Source organism: Sinocyclocheilus grahami, unplaced genomic scaffold (genome assembly GCF_001515645.1).
Source record: "Sinocyclocheilus grahami isolate Dianchi unplaced genomic scaffold, SAMN03320097.WGS_v1.1 scaffold11.1, whole genome shotgun sequence".
NCBI classification, from domain to species: Eukaryota; Metazoa; Chordata; class Actinopteri; order Cypriniformes; family Cyprinidae; genus Sinocyclocheilus; species Sinocyclocheilus grahami.
Window position 1 is genome coordinate 1,653,088 of NW_015505190.1, and position 20,994 is coordinate 1,674,081.

The 20,994-nt window shown below is 36.1% G+C and overlaps 1 protein-coding gene across 2 annotated transcripts in view; it reads right to left on the reverse strand.

The window, feature by feature from the left end:
* kcnn4 (potassium intermediate/small conductance calcium-activated channel, subfamily N, member 4) overlaps positions 1–20,583 on the reverse strand; it is a 26,624-nt gene extending 6,041 nt beyond the window's left edge. For both annotated transcript variants that reach the window (XM_016285702.1, XM_016285709.1), the window contains exons 1-6: positions 20,096–20,583; positions 15,461–15,556; positions 8,529–8,983; positions 8,030–8,165; positions 3,618–3,728; positions 1,139–1,260 (exon numbers count right to left, since the gene is read on the reverse strand). In XM_016285702.1, the coding sequence (XP_016141188.1) occupies positions 1,139–1,260; positions 3,618–3,728; positions 8,030–8,165; positions 8,529–8,983; positions 15,461–15,556; positions 20,096–20,380 (1,205 nt within the window). In that variant the 5' untranslated portion in view covers positions 20,381–20,583. The remainder of the gene's footprint in view (positions 1–1,138; positions 1,261–3,617; positions 3,729–8,029; positions 8,166–8,528; positions 8,984–15,460; positions 15,557–20,095) is intronic.
* Positions 20,584–20,994: the final 411 nt, after the last annotated feature.

The following is a 20,994-nucleotide window of genomic DNA, read 5'->3' on the forward strand; positions in this document are numbered from 1 at the left end:
CTCAAGCCCGCCGGCCTCCGCTCACTCTAGGCCTCCGGCCGCCGCTCACTCAAGCCTGCCGTCTACACACAAAGGCTGTTTCTATAAAGTGGGGCAGTTCCAACTTTGCAAGGACATTCTGGCGCTTCTGACTCAGAGCCTGTAAGTAAGTTTTTTATATTTAAAGAATTTGCCACTGACGATTCAAACTTGAGTTTTGAGCAGTGTAGAGTAGCACTTGTTGTTTGTCGTTTCTCCGATCACAAATGCAGACATGGTTTTATGTTTACGTGGCGCGATACACAATGCAACGCGTAAAAAGACAGTATAAGTCATTATAATCAGTAGTTATGTCCCCACTGGATGCAACAAATGCCTCGTTTGTAATGGGTTTTATTGGTTTTGTCTCATCGCACGGGGACATGGCATCACAGTATGGTAGGGGCGTAACATTTCCGTCACATGCTTGAGGTATTCAGCCAATCAAAATGCACTGGATTGCTGGCCAATCAGAGCACACCTCGCTTTTCAGAACGATGAGCTTTGAAAAAATCGACCCGTTTCAGAAAGGCGGGGCATAGAGAAGATACTATAATATACAGTATGTGGAAAATAATGTGTTTTTTTTATCTTAAACTGCATAAACACATTGCATTACACCAAATACACAAAATAATATTATTTTTAGCAGCATCATATGACCCCTTTAACTTGAACTGAGCCCAGAATATTCCTTTTATTCATGAAGGTCTGAACCTATGTTTTTAACTTGGGAAAAGCCATATCCTGTCACAGGGTGTGTGTGTGTGTGTGTGTGTGTGTGTGTGTATCCCAATATATAATAAAATGATAACTTAAAATAAAAGTATATTTTAAAATATGTATAATATAAAAAAAATACAAATATTATAATAATTAATTCAAAATAATAATTTTATTTTCTATTTTCTTTTATTTATTTTTTCTTTTCTGTAGACATTATAATTTAAAATAATAGTAATTTAAAAAATGTTTAATTATATATTTGTTAAAAAAAATTTTTTCCAACTGCTCAGTTTGTTTTATGTCAGCTATCCACAGACCCTTTTTCTTTTTTCTCCTAGTGAATCTCTAAGTATGATGTGTAATGGTTGAGTGCTGGCTGTAATGGATCACTCACACACGGATGGCCTCCAGCAGGCATCTCTGGTGGTGACGATGCTCTCCGCTGTTGTCTTTTGTCTGGGTGGTGTGATGCAGCAGCCAACATTCTCTTAGCACATTGGCTGCTGCGTGCCGGATCTGTGTCACAGAGAATTTGATTAGAGTAATAAGTAATCCATCCATTATAGCTCTACAATGATAGTCTATTGTCTGTAGGACATTCCTTAAGTAAATAGTATAGTGGCATGTTTACAATGTTCAGAAGATGGCTTATCAAACACTGTCTGAAACTATACTGTACAAGTTGCTGTCTGTTTAACAACACTCACTAACTATAATATGATGATTGTGATGTGATTGTGTAAATGACAAATTACAACATAGCAGAGTATTACTAGACAGGACGTAAGGAAACTGTTGCAGTTTATTAAGGTGGCGGCCTTGATGAAAATAAATATGGAAAGACGGGAACGGAAAGGAAAAGTAATGGTTATTTTGAGAGTGATTTGACGATGAGAATAGCCATCATAAAGATGTGGGTTACGGACAGTCAAGGGCTTTTTTTAATCACACATTTTTCTGCTTTCTTTGATTCTGTTATTGTCTGTGTGTCTTCCTGTTGAAGACCTGCTCATAATGATGTCACCAGCTCCCTGGCAATTTTGTGTGTTTGTGGTTATTAATAGAGTGTCCAACTGTGTCCAGATGTCTTCCTTTAAAGTATCATCAAGGTAAATCATCGCAGGGCCTGATGAGTAGGACCCGTGGCACGCACACACACACACACACACACACCCTGTGACAGGATATGGCTTTTGCCAAGGTAAAAACATAAGTTCAGACCTTCATGAATAAAAGGAATATTCTGGGCTCAGTTCAAGTTAAACTAAATCAACACCTTTAGTGGCATAATGCTGATTACCACAAAAACTATTTCCACTTGCCCCTCTTAAAAAACATCAAATCAAATGTTGGTCTACAGTGAGGCAAACACAATAAAAGTAAATGAGGCCAGTTTGTGAACATTAAAATACTCACTATTTCAATAGTATAGCCGCAAGATGGAAACAATGTGTTTTTTTTTTTAACTTTACATCACCCAATTTTACAATTTGTCCATGACAACAAAACATCAGAAACCCCAAAATAACAGAAAAATTATTGAAATAGCTTTACAGCTATAAGTGCTTTTATATTTCCTGGGCCATAAAAATTGTTCCTCATCATAATAAAAATAAATAATAATTAAAAAAATATATGTATTTATATTTACCTTGTATATAAACTGTACATTTAAAAACTAACATAATATATAGTTTTATTAAATTATATATTTTTTTATAATAAATTAAATATTAGAATGATTTAATAAATTAAATGAATCATTTAAATAATATTAATTTAAAATGTGATTTAAAAAAGTATTTGTGTCAGCTTTCCACAGATCCTATACAGGTACTTTCGAAAATGATGGATAAGGAAAAGTTATTTTCGTAACACTTTACTTAAAGCATTTATGTATAATGCATTATAAAGGGTTATTATTAAAGGGCATTATAATTAATCATAATGTGAGTTGTAATATATCATATCTTATGTAAATTAATTGATAACTGTAATTACAATTATTCATGTGATTGTACAATGCATTACAACTACTTTTATAATGCATTATACATAAAGGCTTTAAGTAAAGTGTTACCGTTATTTTTGCTGAAATCTTATGTCAAATCTGCTGTCGATAAGCTTAAAACCTGGACTATTCCTCTGAAAAGGTGTATTTTCAGTGGTGGGAAATAATCAATCAAATGTAGAAACACCTGTCAGTGGTTGCTTACTCAAAGCAGTCTGATTTAATTTCCATTTGTGGAAACTCTAAGCATCTATGCATTTATTTTGAGGTCTCTCCTCCTTCCCTCTGATAAGCAAACAGATGGATCCTGTTAGACGAGTGCAAGCGGCCCGCCTGCCCACCTCAGCATTGGACACACATCAGTGCATCTTATTTCCTGACTTCTCATGGACTGACACAAGTTTTCCTGACAGGGACCTGATTGTTTCCTCCCTTTGACGCCTTCTGTCGGCTATTAAGAGCTCAGCGGCCGTCTCTGCCTGGCCATCCTAAGCATTTTCCCACACTGTGCTCCTATTTGGAATTCTCTATTTAAGGAAAAAATAATATTCTAAAAAGCCTCCGAAATCATAACACGCGTGCGATGCGGAAAATAACGCTGCTTCCATCCATGCCTCTGCATCCTCCGGGTCACTGCTTTTTATGTTTCTCATCCGAAACGGAGGCATATTTTTAAAGATTAAGTTAAGTATTCCCAAATGGCTAAGCTAAGTCTGATTATCATTAACGTATCTTTTTTATGACTACCAAATCGGTCATAAGGAAATAACCAAGCACACACAGGTGTTGACAAAAAGACAATGAAGAATTGAAAGAGGGTGCCATTTATGGGGTGTTTTATGTGATGGTCTGTCTTGCTCACCCGCTTGGAGATCTGGATGTCCATCATGAAGAAATGCACATGTTTCTCCCCTTTGTTAAGAGCCAATTTCTTAGTCATGACGGCTACCAACATAGCAGTACATGCCACACCCTGACAACAAACACATAGACATGAGCATGGTTACCATCTGTCTCATTATCCCAAACATGTTCTCAGACATAAAGTATTCAGAGTTAATGATATTCAGAGAGTACACAGAATTCCACAAAGATTCTTTGTAGCAAGTGTATAAATCATTTTTGGGGGGAATGAAATACAATGGCATTTCTTTTATTCAAATCCGTTTCACAATTTGGAAAGCTTTTCCAAAACAAAAAACATACCAATTTAAACCATGAATAAAATAAAATAAAGCAAAAACTAAAATGATAAAATAGTAGCATTGTATGGAAGAAAGTGTATGTCTCTATGAAGAATGTTTCCATGTAATTTTACACTGAACAGTTCATTTACCTGAACTCCTTAATTTGTTGCATTAGAGAAAAAAATGATTGAGAGATAAAGAAAGGGAGACAAAGAGAGAGCCAGTTAGCTGTTGTGGAGAGAAAGTATAGTTAGCATTGCTTTAAGATTTCTTCATGGTATTGACTAAAAGATCTGAAAACACACAGGCTTACAGTTTTTCCATAGTTGATTATTCACAGCAGTCAAGGAAAATGTTGAAGTTTAATTACAGAACTCCCCTTAGTCAATCATCTTAGTAAGCCTGCATTAATCAATTCGAAGGGCAAAATCTTTAATACTACCATAATTTTTCACAAGAGTTGCTCCCAAAATGTTATTTTATTCTGTTGGCAGACAGTATGAATTCCTCTGTATTATAATCTAATATATGGAGATACACATTCATCTTTTGAACTATCCACACCCCATGAGCAGAATTTTCAGGAATTCATGCATATTATTCAAGCATACCAAATTACTTGTGAGGCAAAACAGTATAAGCTCTTTGTTATAAAGCTGAATATAATTATGCCCAAATGCATTGCATAATCATGAAAAAAACAATATACAACAGCATATCCCAAACATATTGATTGCTTCTATCATCACAAAATGCAAACAATATTATTGGCAAGCATCTGATAAAAGCAACAAGGCATGAAGATATTAAAATTTACATCGTAATGTTTTGTAGCTGCTATGAAACAATGTGCATTATAAATAAACTTGACTTGAAGATATTAAGAAATGTTTTCAGAGAATATAGCTTGAATGAAGTTTATATACAATTGGCAATTATCTAATTGTTTGTCCCTTTTTTATGAAATTTAATAAAGTTTAAGCTTAAAGCAAACAATTTCCCATTTATAACCAGTGTTATTTTGGTATGATTGAGATACTGTTATTGTTTTTATTCATATTTTGAATTAGTTTTTATGTATATATTTTCATTTTAATTATTTTAATTAATTAATTAATTCATATATTTTAATATTATTATTTCGTTTTTATTCATTTTTATTTCAGTTTTAGTTATTTTTAATAAGTTTAATAAGTTTATGTTTTTGTTTTATTTTTTTAAATGTTTTAATAATATTGTTTTATTTCAGTTCAACTTTATTTTAAGTAACAAAAAATGTTTTATGGTTTTAGTTTTAGTTAACTAAATAACCCTGTTTATAACCAGTGCAATTTAACTGTTTTTTTCCCTCTCAATTATTCAATTATATTTATCTTTTTGGGCAACAAGAGAACATTACTGCTTAAGAATACACATTTTTGCAGTGCAGGTGTTGGATGCAAGACAAACACCCAGACGCTCCATCACACTTGGTAGGTAACAGGTGATAATGGAAGCTGGTCCTGACACTGGAAAGTCATTAAAGTCTCATCTTTATGTGGAGAAAGTGCTAGGAGGCATTGACATGGGGCAGCCAGGCATGTTGAATGCTCCTGCTGAACGAGCTGCAGGTGAGAGGGCTATCCCACACTAATGAACACTCGTATACTGTTCCAACTGGATTAGGAAACTTTTTTTCTGGTTTTCCAAGTCTTGGGCACAGGTTGGCACACCCTCCTGATCTAGTGGCGCCAAATGCTATAAACCACCTAAAAATGGCAATGGTGGAAAGTTTTCCCTAAAAAAAGGGGAAAGCTTATAAAAACACTGAGTGAGGGAGAGAAAGAGGAGTGAAGGATTATTTTCCACTGTGTCAGGGAGGTGTCTGGGTTTGGCTTTAGCCCCATGCTCCTGTCGTGTGAGCCCCATGCTCCTATCCTGCCAGCTTATCTGTCCTGATCGGAAATGAGGGATGGAGAGAAGAGAAGGGCGGACAGTCCGGTGCAGATGCAGCTGCCTGAGTCAGAGAGAGGCTGGAAACTTAACCCTCACGAACATACGGCACAACACGCAGCACATGTTCACAACACGCACTGGCATGCACTCTTACTGTCACTGTAAACATTTGTTCGCTAGCTACAATAGTTATCATCAACTAACAATGAAAAATACTACTAAAGCATTCATTAATCTCAGTTAATGTTTTATGTTCACCGTTTAATAATGCATCATTAAAATCAAAAGCTGTACACTAACATTAACAAAGATGAATAAATACCTCAACAAATGTATTGCTCATTGTTAATGTTAGTAAATGCGTTAATAATGGGACCTTATTGTAAAGTGTTACCAAACACTTTTATTATATAATTTTAATATAAAATATTATTATAAAATAAAATTGTTTCATTTATTATAAAATAAAAACTACCATTTGACCCTAAGAACTAATATACTTTAATATTTATATTAATATAATATAATAATATATTTCATTAAAATATAATAATAATAATAATAATAAATAATAATAAAATATAATAATATTAAATATTAAATAATCATGTTTAATAAAGCTTCTTGTTATGACCTTTTGCCATGAAATTAATATGTATCGACTATATTTTCAATCATTCGGTCTGAAATGATCTTGTACGGGTGTAACCAAAGTATTTGGTTTACAGACAAAACAATCTGTGTATTATATTGCTAAATCATTCCCTCCCTTCTTCACTTAATGAACTCTATGCTCAGATACACCCAGACACACACACACACACAAAGCTTGAGGGTCCATATTTAAAGCATTTTTTAAATATGTTCACAATGCCTTAAAGATATGATTTCAGTGTACAATGTATGACAAACAAAAAATAATTTGATAGATACTTTATTATTAATTCAGACAACCTTGTTTATTAATCATGTGACTGAGCAGCCATGTGATGTCACAGACTGTGATTTTATTTAAATTATAATCTTCATCCTTCATCAGTGAGCCTGCCAGCACAGCATCACTGAAATCCCTTTGGAGTCCAGTGTCGCTGTCAGGAAGGGTGGAAGAACAGCTGTAACTGTACAAAAAGTGTGTCCAGATGGACGTGGATCTCATTACTCAGTCACAATGCTTTAAATGTGATGAAGCAGAAGCTGCAGCAACTGCAGACACTGATAAAACAGTGCAGGTGGGTGCCATTTAGGAGACAAATGACTTACAAACCAAATACACCCTTGCTAAGATTGTTATTAATTGATTGAACTATGTTGTGAATATGTATCTTTAATTACATGTTATCATGTGATCAGTAAAATGTACATCTAAAGTATGCTGCACAGTTACAGTTCATTTCTAACAGGACAAAGCTGGACTCATGAGGGAGTCAGTTGTGAGCTCAGTAACGACTCTGAACGATTCACTGACTAAGTGACTCTGATTTAAGGCACCAGCTCACGAGCGAGTCTGAATCTGTTTTGTGAATCTTTTTGACTCACTTATTAAAACGAACCGTGCATAAGAGTAATTTCTTGTGACATCACAGCTCACACTGAGTTTGTTGTTGTGATGATATATTGCATACATTGTACACCAGTATAGCTGACTAAACCACACACACACACACACACAGTTATCAGGCAAAATTCTCATTGCATTTGCGACTATTTCAGTCATAGTCAGGAGCTACCAATGCATATCACTCAGAAAAAAAGGTACAAAAGCTTTAACTGGGGAAGTACCTTTTCAAAAGGTACACCTTTGTACTTTATTTACCACTAAAAGGTGCATATTAGTATCTCAGGTGTACATTTTAGTACCTAAATGATACATATGAGTTACAACGGCATATGATAATGCTAAACATATTTTATGTCTTTACTAAACCAAAGAAATGAAGTTTAGTGAAACAGTAGAAGTGTTTGTCTTCATTTTGTAAAAGAAAAAATCGTTAAGAAAGACCAAAGTACATAGTACAGCAAAAGCTATTTCATTATTTTGTTGATAATTACATCATTTATTGCATTTGTCTCAAATTGCTCTTGTGTATAAGAACGGCAGCAAATCTATAGAAACATGACTAATAGTTCAGAGTTAGTTAAAAGTTATATTTACCATGACGCCTGTGAAGAGACACACCACCTTGCCACAGCTGGTGTGAGGGGACACATCTCCATATCCCACTGTGAGGAAGGTGATGGCTATGAGCCACAGTGCGGTGTCCATGCCACCTGTCTCTACCTGCTGCTGCCTATAGGTGGAGACAGAGAGCAGCTATGTAAATATACGAAAGGCATGTATTGTGCAAAACTGATTGAAACTTTCAAACGAATTGTTGGAGAAAAGACAACAGTGCTAATGAATGGCTCATCCTTGCCGTGACAAGTAAACTAGAATGTATTGTTCAAAATTGGACAGTCAGCAATGAGCTGGTGCTGAAGAGCAATTTGTTTGTTCCTGAAATAAATCTATTGGTAAGAAACTCAAATTGACCATCAACATCAGAAGAAGCATGAACTTGATGAGCTGTTTCTAATGAGCGAATGGAAAAAGCATAATAAATACTGTTGCATAAGTGTTTGTGTTTTTCTACAAATAATTGCACGTTCTGTACCTTTCACACAGTCGCAGCATCCAAGCCGCGGAGAGCCAGAAGAACATAATGAAGACCAGCAGCGTGCGGGCCGGATACTTGTTCATTAGCACCTTGAGCACAAAGCGGAAGCTGAAGTTGATGTTGTTGAGGGAGCCGATGCTCCTGTACGAGGCGCTGAGGAGCACCTTGCTGTGTAGCAGGACGGCTCTGTGCACGAGATACAGTCTGAGGAACATGAGGGCCGACAGCAGCAGCTCCACATCCAGCATGACTTCTTTGTGACTGGAGGACAAGCAGAGGGGGGTGGAGGAATTTTGCTCCGGCTTCCCCCCGAGCCTGTCCTCCATATCGGGCCTCAGGTAGATAGCCACGGGATGGATAGCGCAGACAACGAGCTCCAGGGAGATGCCAAGCACACGGTTACTGGTCATGGCAATCCGCCAGTCCACCTGGTTGTGGTCAATGATGAAAAGCTTGAAGAAAGGAAAGAAAAACAGAGGCAGGATGTGTACAAGAGAATCACTTGATTGATCTCATAAGGAAGCAATGATTAACAAAGTATGGCAGAGACGAGAGAGTGTGCAAGACGTTCTTGATTCACTGTAAGAACGGGGCCAAAACAAACACAGCCCTGCCCTCCCTGATAGGACGTCCAGCTGTAAACTGTTTTGCTTGTGAAGGACAAGTGTGTCAGTGAAACTACTCAAAACCATAAATCCCAAATGAATGGCTCATTAATTACATGACACAAAAATATTAAACATGACTTAGAGATATAAATCAACAGTCGTCTTGGATTACAACAGACGGTTTGAAAAGTACATGGAGCAGAATTCGGTTGTAATTGTGATCGTTGCTTACATTTTCCTGCTACACTTATTGTACCATTTCCAGCTGCTGCATAATCTGAAAACGTTTGTCACCCTGCACTGCAAACTTTTCCTCATCCATGAGGTCATTCGCTGCGATGTCAAGACATGGAATTCTAGGTACTTTGATCAAACATTTAAGCATTTAAAAAAAAATAGACCAATACTGTGGCAAAAAAAAGACATGGTTTATAGAGGAAAATTCATAATACTTAAACTGCACCAAATACTCTAACTTATAAACTGTAACATAATTAACCATACCGTACTATAATCTAATCACAATAGAAATGTATTTGTAGTAGTGTTAGTAAGGTTTTGCTTTTGCTTCGTTAAACTCATAAAACAAAAAACATTAAAAATAAAAATATTAGAGTTGTCAATATATTAATATATGCAATCGTGATTAAAGAAAAAATAAAGGATAAAAAAGTAAAATGTTATTGCGACTTTTCTGATATTTGTCTTGTAACTGCGAATTTATATCTTACAATTCAGACTTTTCTTCTTAGAAATGCACTGGTGGAAATGGTCTTTATAATGCATTAATTTGCTTGTTAAAGCAAATAAGTGAAACAAATTGTGTGTATATGTGTTTATAAAGACACTGATCAATATGTGTTAAAGTTAGAATACATTAACTTTTAGAAAGTGTTCCTGTAGCTCAAACATTAGAACAGAGCATGGCACTATAACTACAATAAGATCATGGCTTTGATTCCCAGGAAATGCATGAACTTATAAATGAACTAATTATTAATACAAATTCTCTTACTTCTGTGTAAACAAATGATGTTGCTTCATAAATACTTCATAAAAAAAAGACCAGAAAAAAAAAAAAACTTTTCCTGAAAGGAGGCTTTTTGCCCTGTTGTACACTACTGATAACATTACGAAGTTCCTGCTTTGATAGGAATCACAACTGAAACAACTAATACTCAAAAGTGACCTCAACGCAAGACTACTTGCAAACACATTGCCCTTAATCTGGAGTATAGTGTAAACACTGAATATATCAGCCCATATGAAATCTTACATTTATTTACTTCGATAGGAGTTAATCTATTAATCCAGCTGCAGACAGTCAGAGATTTTGTCCCTTGAATGAGGCCTTACAGTGAGGGGTGCAATATGAGTCCCATGGGAACACAGTTAAGGCTTCGTCGGGCACAGGGAATAGGGTGGGGGTTGGGCTGAACTGAGAGAGATGTGAGACTGTGTAAAAACAGGTGATGTATTGGTAGAGTGGGCCGATTCAGACATTGTTGAGGTACTTAAGACTGGTGAGGGATTTTGGCCAAATGTCATGCTTTCTCAAAGTACACCAGATTTTAGAAGACAGACATTTACATGACACACACATACATATAAATATATAGTAGGGGTGTAACGGTACACAGAAATCACGGTTCGGTACATACCTCGATTTTGGGGTCACGGTTCAATACAAGTTCACTTTTTTCAATTATTTTGAAAAGACAGTAGTGTTACATATATGTAGCATGAGCAGTTGTTTTTGAATTAGATTGTATAATTTCAAGATTTAAAGCAAAAACAGAATGCTCTGACTTTAGATTTGTGATATTATGCTACATCAGACACCTGCACACAAACAAAAACAGCAGACGGACTGTAATGCAGATTTATTCTCTGAAAGCAGGTGGCGCTTATGGAACAGCAGTGATACAGCGTTTCCTTGGTTACTAAACCAGCTGCGCTTATAAACACTACTTTAATATGCATTATATGGCGGTAAGATGAAAAGAAAATGCCATTGAAACATTTCTGAAGATGGTCAGCTCCTCTCAGAGATACATTCATATAAACCCCCACATATTACTCTTCCTATATTTTGAGCATCGCGAACAGTGAGCTTGATCTGCCTGATACAGTATTTTCTCCTCTTTACAGACTTCATAAAATTCCACACAAATTACATTTTGGGAAATGATTGCAATGCAGCTTGTGTGCAATTCTGGAATAGAGATCGACCAAAATAAAACAAAAAACTGGTTCCGATTTTATAGCCGGCTTGCCATCTGAACTCACCGTTCTTGTTTTAGGTTGGTGCGTAGATCGTCTCTTCTTCTGCTCTTTCCTGTCATGATGGTTAGCGTTGCATTGGATTTGGATTGATCGCCTGTGACTGACTGTATTCATCGGCTGACTGCATGAACCGAACCGTGACGTCCGTACCGTGATGGTTCGGGACGAATACATGTACCGTTACACCCCTAATATATATATATAGAGAGAGAGAGAGAGAGAGAGAGAGAGAGAGAGAGAGAGAGAGAGAGAGAAGAGGAAAAATAACTGAGAAAGTATATATACTTTCTCAGTTCTTTTTCGTCTTCGCTTTTGTTTAACCAAATGAGTCACACTAAAGTGAAGTGTAACTGACTCTTTTGTGACTAAAGTAAAGTGTAACTGACTGACTTTTTTTTTACTTGAGGTCCCTTTAGCCCCATATTGCTGACTCTGTGTGAGGCGTTCAGATAAGCCCCATCTGCTCCTCACACTTTTGCCTTCTTATCTCTATACTGCACTTGTAGATCCCCTGCTATGAAACTTTTTCTGAATTTGATGCTGTTAAAATTTAGTCAGGTTTCTTTCACTGGCCTCATTAAATGTTCTTTTTACTAATTATTCTTTCTTGCTTAACCCAAAGCAACATACACTACAGTTTGTAATTACAGTTAGTATTTTCCAGTATAAATGACTAAAGAAGTTGAGTTAGTAATGGTTAAGGGTAGGAATCTTCCAATGTATTGGGTTACACTATTTAACGCCTCTCATAAGGACATGACATCACACATGTCAATGTGTCCTTGTATTTGTTTTCTTTTGTAGTTGTCAACACAGATGACAACACGTGGCATTCCATTCTAATTAGTATGACATTTCAACAGAAAGAACTAGAAGAAACGAAACTAACAATTTTACCAAATCATTTTAAATGCCTTCAAGAATTTCTTAAAGCGATAGTTCACCAAAAAAATGTTAATTTCGAGATTGTTTTACTAGCAAAATATTTGAAAGAATAGTTTAACTGTTTATGTCTATACAATGGAAGTCAACTTTCATTGTATGGGCAAAAATATCTTTGTTTGTGTTACACAGAAGGAATAAAGTCATACAAGTTTGGAACGACACGAGAGTGAGTAAATGATGACAGAATTGTCATTTTTGGGTGAACTGTACCTTTAAGAGTACACTGTAAAAAGTAATCACTGAATCTACTTAAGAAAAGCGAGTAAACATAACTGATTTTTACAAATTTGTTGAATTTACTTAATTACACTGTGTTATGTGAACTTTCAGGTGGATGAAATAGTTAAACTAAACAACTTTAGTAAACAGTACTTAAGAGCATCTAGTTTGTTGGATTAAATCCCACTATGTGCCCTAGACAAGTAGGTGGCGGAAGTGCACCTGTAGGTGGCGGAAGGTTGGTTTAAACAAAACATCACCAGAAGAAGACAACGATCTGAACTTCAGAGTCAGATCCTGTTTGAAATGTGGCCGCAGGATTAGGCAAGTTTTTGGTGATCTACTTATAAACTATATTGTCACAGTGTGTGCTATCGTTTTTGAGGAAAAGAAAAGGCAGATTTTATTAGTTTTTACTGACGAGTAATACTGTAACCGTCAGTTAGCGTACTAGCTAGCCAGTGGCTTACAAGCTAGATTACAAACATCATCTTCCTCTTTACTGCTAGTTATAACATGAAATAAACGTGAGTAAGCATCATAAAGTATGTTGAGCGATACAGTACAACTTAATGAAATTGATCATGTCTTATGTAATTCGTTTTTCAGCATTTAATGTTTGAACAAATGTCATGAAAACAAGTTATCATCACAACCACTGTTTAAATGTTTATATTTCAGAAAATTATTTGGAGTAGAAACTTCTTTTAAAATAGTTTTTAAATGTGCATCAATGCCCAGCACTAATTATAACCATTTTCTTGTCATATTCTGTGTGCTCTTTTTTTGGGGGACTTAAACTCATGCAGTGGAAGTGGAAGTTCTACTTGTTTATTGAGTGAAAAGTGAGCTCGACTGCTGAAAAACTTATTAAAATATGGAAGCTATGGAATATGAAAATTCTCCAATTCCATGTTTCCACATAGTATATGCTTATTCACATAGGTGTGCTTAATGAAAAATCATACTTTGCAGTTTTGTGAAACCCTCTACCACGTTCAAGACCCAGAAAGAAAGTAAGGACATCGTTCACGAGAGTACAACGACGCATACGTGTGATGCTGCTGACTCAGGAGCCGGCGTTCTGATGGAGAACACGCATGCACTGTGCCTTGTTTACAAGCATTCTCAGATTTCATCACAAATATCTTAATTTCTGTTCCGAAGATGAATGAAGGTCTTACTGGTTTGGAACGACATGAGAGAGTAATTAATGACAGAATTTTCATTTTTGGGTGAACCCTTTTTATAATGTGAAGAAAGAAAATAGAAATTAGGTAACAAGGAGTCTGACAATTTAGATGAAGGAAGAGTAAAGGAAACAACACAAAGAGGAAAGAAGTCAGAAAGGAAAGACAGAAAAGAATAAAGGTAAGTGAAAGAAATATAAAAATCAAAAAGGAGGTTTGAAAGAAACAAAGAAATCAGACAAGCAAGAACAAAAACAAAGAGTCTAATATATGAGTGATAGAGACGTGAAAACCACTCGTTTAAGACATGGCCTATGAGGGTGCTCTCTTGATCATGGTTTTGTGGTCAGTCTTTAGAAATCACACAAAAGAGAATATATACAGTATATATATATATATGTCAGTTTTTAACCAAAATGCTGTTGTTGTTGTTGTTTTTTTTTTCCACTTTTCAAATGTCAAAGCAGCAGTTTCAGAATAGATTATTGTATAGCTGGCATACTGTTCAGTTTGTCTTGTCTTTTTGTACAACAGATTGAATGTCTTTTTTTATTTTTATCTGGGATCCACTGCTGTGCTCAGTTTGAAAAGGCCTTTATATCTAAACATAATACACAGATATTAATTTGTTTGCAAATGTTTAACCTGAATATGTACTCTTAAAATGTAATTACTTATTTTTGTCATATTGTATTCTTGTTTCTAGGACTATGATGAAGAAGAGATGTCAGTCGGCCTGTTGAGCGTGATCCCTGAGCTGAGGACTCTAGAGCCATACCTAACTCACTGCATTTAATGCCATGTCTACTGCAATCATTTTGGAAGGTACAATTGTATTGGATGATCTGGAAAATCCTCCCCAAGATATGCCTGCTCTTTGGACTTGGATTTATGCTATGAAATTATAGTATCCTCCAGTACTGAAGTACACCTTTGATTTCATTCAATGGCTGAACCTAGAATGCAATCTCTGAAAAATCTTCTGATGTAGAAAGATGTCATTGTGGCGTGATGGAGCATTTTTCAGTGTAATTGTTCATGATTGATCATTATTGATTTAGAAAATGGTAAATCTAGATTTACAAGGTGTCATAAAAGGGATGTTGATGTTTGTTTGTTTTTCTATTTATTTCCTGAGTGCAGTATGTGCAATTTTTCTTACAGTGTTAAATTGTTGATTTGATAGCATGCCTAAAAAATAATGACTTGAAGTAACATTGTTTTAAACAAATAAATGCCCTATTGTTGTGCTAACAATCTGTTTTCTGTCTTTGTATTAACAACTTTAAGTTTTGAGTACAGCTTACTTGAGAAATTTAAGGCAATCAGTTTCCACACATTTGTCTAGTAATGTGAACAAAGCAGACTTGTTAAGAGAACTGTTTTGTTTGAGTTCTGTGCACTAAGCTTAACTTACATCTCTAAGTTGGCTGAACTTGTCAAATTGAGTTAGCAACACTCAAGTTTTCTGGTAACCTATACATATACACAAGTTACCTATACAAAGTTACAGTAAGTTTTATTAACTCAAAAATGATAAACTAATTTGCTTGAGAAATTTGAGGCAATCAGTTTCCACAGGTTTTCCTAGTAAGTTCAACTCATTACTTTTTACAGTGTACTTTCTTCAGACATTAAAAAGAGGCAATTCAATGGATTCAGATTGGACAAAAACACTCACTCCGATGTCTTTATAATGGAAGGCAATGATGAGAATGAGCAAACACCCCGTGGAGAAACTGATGAGACCATTTATGGAGAGGGCATATATGGATCCCTGGAGAGAACAGACAAAACAAAGAGAATGAGAGTGAATTATACAAAAAGGTTACAGTGTCATACTAATTTTAAACGTAAGAACTGAAAAATACTAGTTAATACAACTTATAAACATTTAATAGTCTGAAGTTACAGTATTTCACTGTAATTTCCTCTGTTTAATTATTACATTTGGTTAAAATAAAGTGAGGCAGGTGCTTCCTGTTGAAAGATGTGGAACGCAATGAGCAATTTAACATTTTTAGAATCCTATTTAAGACTGCTTTGCTCACTCCAATGACCGTGTTATGTGGGGAGGATAGCGCATGAAAATCGGCATCAAGCTTAAATGCCATTAGAGGTCAAAACTCAAATCCATTATTCAAACGGGCGCTAATTATGCACTAAATGATGTGGAAAGATGCAATATGACCGTAGGCAGTGTGAGCAACACAAAGGGGAGGGAGACAAAATGTGGAAAAACTTGCATAAATAGCCAATTTTCCTGCATAACCTGTTTTCCAAGAGAATGGTGAGCTTAAATAAATTATCGTGCCTGGAAGATCGTTCTGTTAGCATGAGTTCCTTCTCCATGCCAATGCAACGAAATTAATATAAAAAATAAATATATGCATTGCTATGCAACTTCATGAGCAAATGCCATTACATTGGGAGAAGAAAATGGCCAAAATTCTATTCTGATAAAAATGATAGTATGATAGTTTCATGGATCAGGCTCCTGGTCAGTTTTGGTGTTAAGCAAGGTGTCCTGCATCAGTTGGAATTCTGTGAAACCCCTCTGTGGCCAACAAATCATTTTATGCACTTGAGATGAGTCGGACATTTTGAAGAAGATCGGACTGCTTGGCCATGTATTTTCATAAAGACATCAATGGTAAATTTAACAATACGAGAGACCACATTTCATAGAGTGAAATCTGGCATAATGAAAGTCGTTTAATAAGACCAGGTGCACTTAGGGAGGAAACTTCCATTGCATAGGTTATACACCCAATCAATGCATGCTTTGGGTTGTATAAAGTCTTGGCAGCTTCATGTACACAGTTCTGTTCAATTTATCCTTAAGTGATAGTTCACCCCAAAAATTAATAATCTGTCATCATTTAATTTGTCATCACCCTTGAGTTGTGCCAAACCTGTATAAGTGTCTTTTATCTGTTGAACACAAAAATATATATTTTGAAGAAATTTGGTAACCAAACAGTTGCTGGTAGCCATCGACTTCCATAGAATTCCCAACCCCCAATACTGGAGACCATCGACCGTTTGGTTACCAACATTCTTTATAATATCTTCTTTTGTGTCCGAATTTTCATTTTTGGGTGAACAATCCCTTTAAATCCAAAGTCTAAAGACTTTAGCATCAATAGAAACAATTTATAGTGATGCTAAGTATATATGGTTGCTTTGTTGGTTTGAATTGCATACGCAGTATTATAAAAGTTTCTCACAAATATTGGTTTAAAAAAATAATGAATGATTTCTTTGTGTTCATGCTGATGTTTGTGAATGCAACACACCAACATTAAGGAAACCGTAAATAAAATGTACAGGGGGTAGTGCTGAAGTTTGTTTTGCCCACTTCAATCACCACGGTATGTGGACAGGACAGCACGTGAAAATCAGCATAGTGCTTATGTCCCGTTTGAGGTCAACACTCAAATCCATTATTCAAGCAGGCGCTAATTATGCAGTAAATGGTGTGGAAAGATGCAACAGGCAGTCTGAGCAGCACAAAGGGAGGGGGACAAAATGTGGAAAAACTTGCATAAATAGCTGCTTTTCCTGTATAATTTGGTTTCCATGAGAATGGTAAGTTTAAATACACCGTCACGGTTGCAGAAGTAGGCTATGCTTTGGAGGTGTTCTTTTTATCTCTAAATTGTCTGAAGCAGTATAATCAAAAATAAGTTTTAAGCAATATGTCCAAAAATAATTGGAGGAAACTTGCTAGAGCGAATCAAGAAAACAGAGATGAAAACACTGATTAGTTGTCAGTGAGGACGTTAAAACTATTTAGTCACCCGTGTTGACTATTATACAGTGTGAGGCTGCAAAAATGAAGAGTAATGCATTTTATAAAGGTCTAAATGTAGAAGATGTAGAAGCTTTTGTTAATGATGTTAAATAATAATGATTTTCTATCACACTCATGTAATCATTGTAAATATGGGTAAAGAGTTTAAAAACAGCTGATGCATTCAGAGTCCTTTCATAATAATATAATTTTCACTTAATGAGGTCTTCAAATTAGTGTTTTCATACATTTATGAAACGGAAATCAGAGCAGGGGCCAGATAAACGAAAAAATTATGAAAAATTATGTTAAGAAATTTCTAAAAATAAATTCCAAGAAGTTTGTATGAATGTTCCTAAGCACACATTAAAAAATATATATTTTCTTAAGAAAATCTTAAATTTTTTTTCTTTACAAAAAAGATGACAGGCTTTGCAAGGGCTGGATTCAAAAAAAGCAGTTAAAGCTGCAGTCCGTAAATTTTTTTTGGTTACAAATGATCCAAAATCAATATTTGAATAAGTACATAACCAGCCAGTGTTCAAAACTATTGCCTTACTTTAGCCCGATTCACAACGGTTAGCTTATAATAATGTTTTCTAGTTCAAGTGGTACAGGTATGTTTTCGCGGGAAATTCGAGCGTGGCACTGCGTCATTACGTCACGTCTGTAAACATAAAGAAGTTGTCCCGGCTACTAACGCATGTGAGGATCCTGCAGATGGCGGATCGTTTATAGCATTTTCTCACAGCAGCCAGAATAATTAAATGTATCATTTTGATGGCGGATTGTAATCCATAAAGAATTATGTGTTTATGAAACACATGTGAATGAAATTATATTATATTCCAGTTATAAATGTGCTTCTGATTACAGATAGCCTGGGATTACAAAGATTTGTTTTTTAAAGAAAGCCAGATCGAAGGGAGCATAATTTGCTTTTTGGGTTAAAAGCATTTCTTAATATGAAATTCGAAGAGTATGACAATTAGATTAGACTGTGCAGAAATTGAAATCTACACGCTAATATATACTATACTCATAGTCACCAATGCTGATGTTGTTAACATTAATCATTTGAATAACAATAATAATAATTTGCACGGTTTGATGTGATATGAGCTAACCGATCTTTAGATTAAATCACCATTGATAGCGAGATTTATGGTAATGCTTTTTCCCTCAGTTGGTCAGAACAAACGTGGCAGACATGTTACTTACTTGTTCAGATGGCAATATACCGTGAACATTCTTATTTGGGTCATATTCCAAGATGTAAGATAGAATCTGTGATTGCGAAGTACAGTAAATATCCACACACCGGTGCGGTGACTGATTGCCACATACTCTTCAGAACATTAGATTCATCCGTGCTGGAGCCGAGCCGACTCACAACCCACGCAAGCTAGATAATTCGGCACACAGCTGCAATTCCAGGGTTTCAAACAGAGATGGCGACAAAGAGGCAAAACTTATGGACTGCAGCTTTAATAAGAATTTTATTCCTAATGTTTTGTGAAACTGGCTCCAGGGATATATTAACCCGTTTTATTATTCTTATTAAATAAAATCCAAATATACGTGACTGTTTCATACATAAAACAGTAGAGCAATGTGCTAGCAACACCAAGGTCGTGGGTTCAAATCTTAGAGAATGCATGAACTAATACAATGCACTGCACTGAACTGCACTGTGATTTGCTTTGGCTAAATGCATAAATGACCAGACAAATCAAAATAATGACTACTCTAGGAAACATAACAGATAGCTAATAAGTGATCACAGTGCACACTGTCTGGTTTCCTGCGTTAGTTGGATTTCTGTGAATCACCTCAGAGGCTAAGATATCATTAATGTGTTTTCAAAAAACGACGATTCTCCTTCGACGCTAGCATTTTTCGAGATAACTGGCTGATTTGGGGAACGGAACGAACGGAACTCTATTGATGTATAAAGGCATTTGTGTGTATCACGCCCCGCAGGGACATCAGATAAGTTCCCCAGGTTTTTTGATTGGTGACATTTAACGAAGAGTATCTCGTGTTTTTCCGTGTATGTTTGGCCAACCCCGTAGGTGCTCGAGCTCCCTAAATGAACGTGTTTTGTCCAAGTGAAACATTAATAGATCACTAAATCAGCCTAATTTACTCCAGTTAAAGTAATTTAAATGGTTAGATCAAGTAGCAATAGTGCATGTATCCACTTTTTACAGTGTTACAAAACAGTTCAGATTTTGCTTAATTCAGCAACGACGTTTTAGTTCCACACAACTAAATTAAAATTAAAATGAGCTATGAATATTTCAACCAGGCGTAATTTTAGAACGAATTTAGAATTTCTTTATTTGGGTAAATAATCTTTTTGTCTTTTCTTCTAAATTTGGGTGATATTTCTCTTTATTGAATATAATTTTACTCTCTAGAGCTCAAGACTGATGCTCCATCCATCAAATTCACCACTCGGTTGTCTCAAGCGCACTACTGTTTGCTGTATTTCACTATAGCTGTAGATCTACTTACTGGTTGATACACTACTGGGCACAGCTCAGCATGTAATACCATCAGAAGAATGCCTAACAACGCGGTTCCCAGTGCCCACGAGCAGAGGCGCTTCTTGTCCTCCAAAAGGAACTTTCTGTCACGCAGTCTGTAAAGATTCCCCCCCTCGATCGGACTGAGTCTCTTCCCCGTGTGAGACAACGGAACTCTTATCTCCGTCGTTTCCCCGTTGTGGTTGACAAGACCATCACAGTTTCTGCCATCCACCTTGTTGTCCAAGTGCGCAAGGCGAGCGGTCATCTCCATAGCGCGCTCTTGTCTTCAGCCCATACAGACATCAGTTGCCTTGTTCTCCATCCTGTCCTTCCCCCTCTCCAACCAAAAGTTCGGAAGGCATAGCACGCTGAAGTCAAAAAGTAGCTATTTCAAAGCACAGAGTGAGGACCGAAGTGCGCACTCCTCTGCGAACTTCCACTTACAGTGATACGTGCCTCAGCATTTGACTTGAGTCTGTGGGTAGGCGCTTTGAAACTGTGCACTCTGAAGTAGCGCTCTTACGTATGCTGTGGATGGACTACATCAGCTTCTTTAGAAGTGGTGTCGCCTCATATGATGATTGTGGCATAAATTTTTTCTTCGTTTGTTGTCGTTGGCTAATGTTTCTTTCAGGAAACTATCGTTCAAACTTTTGGACTTTTGGCAATGTGTTCTAAAAGAGTTACAGTTCAAGATCAGTGGAAATGCTCTTAATAATAGCTCATATTTGCGCTCTCAGCACGTTTGAGCAACAAAATACAGTCAATATAGACACAAATTTGTCTAGAGGGGTAGGCTACCTCTAGTGGGAGACCCGTTTAGTGCAAGACTACCGGTTTAGTTAATTGTGTATACTGTAGGTCCAGTGCTTCAATTACGGCAGA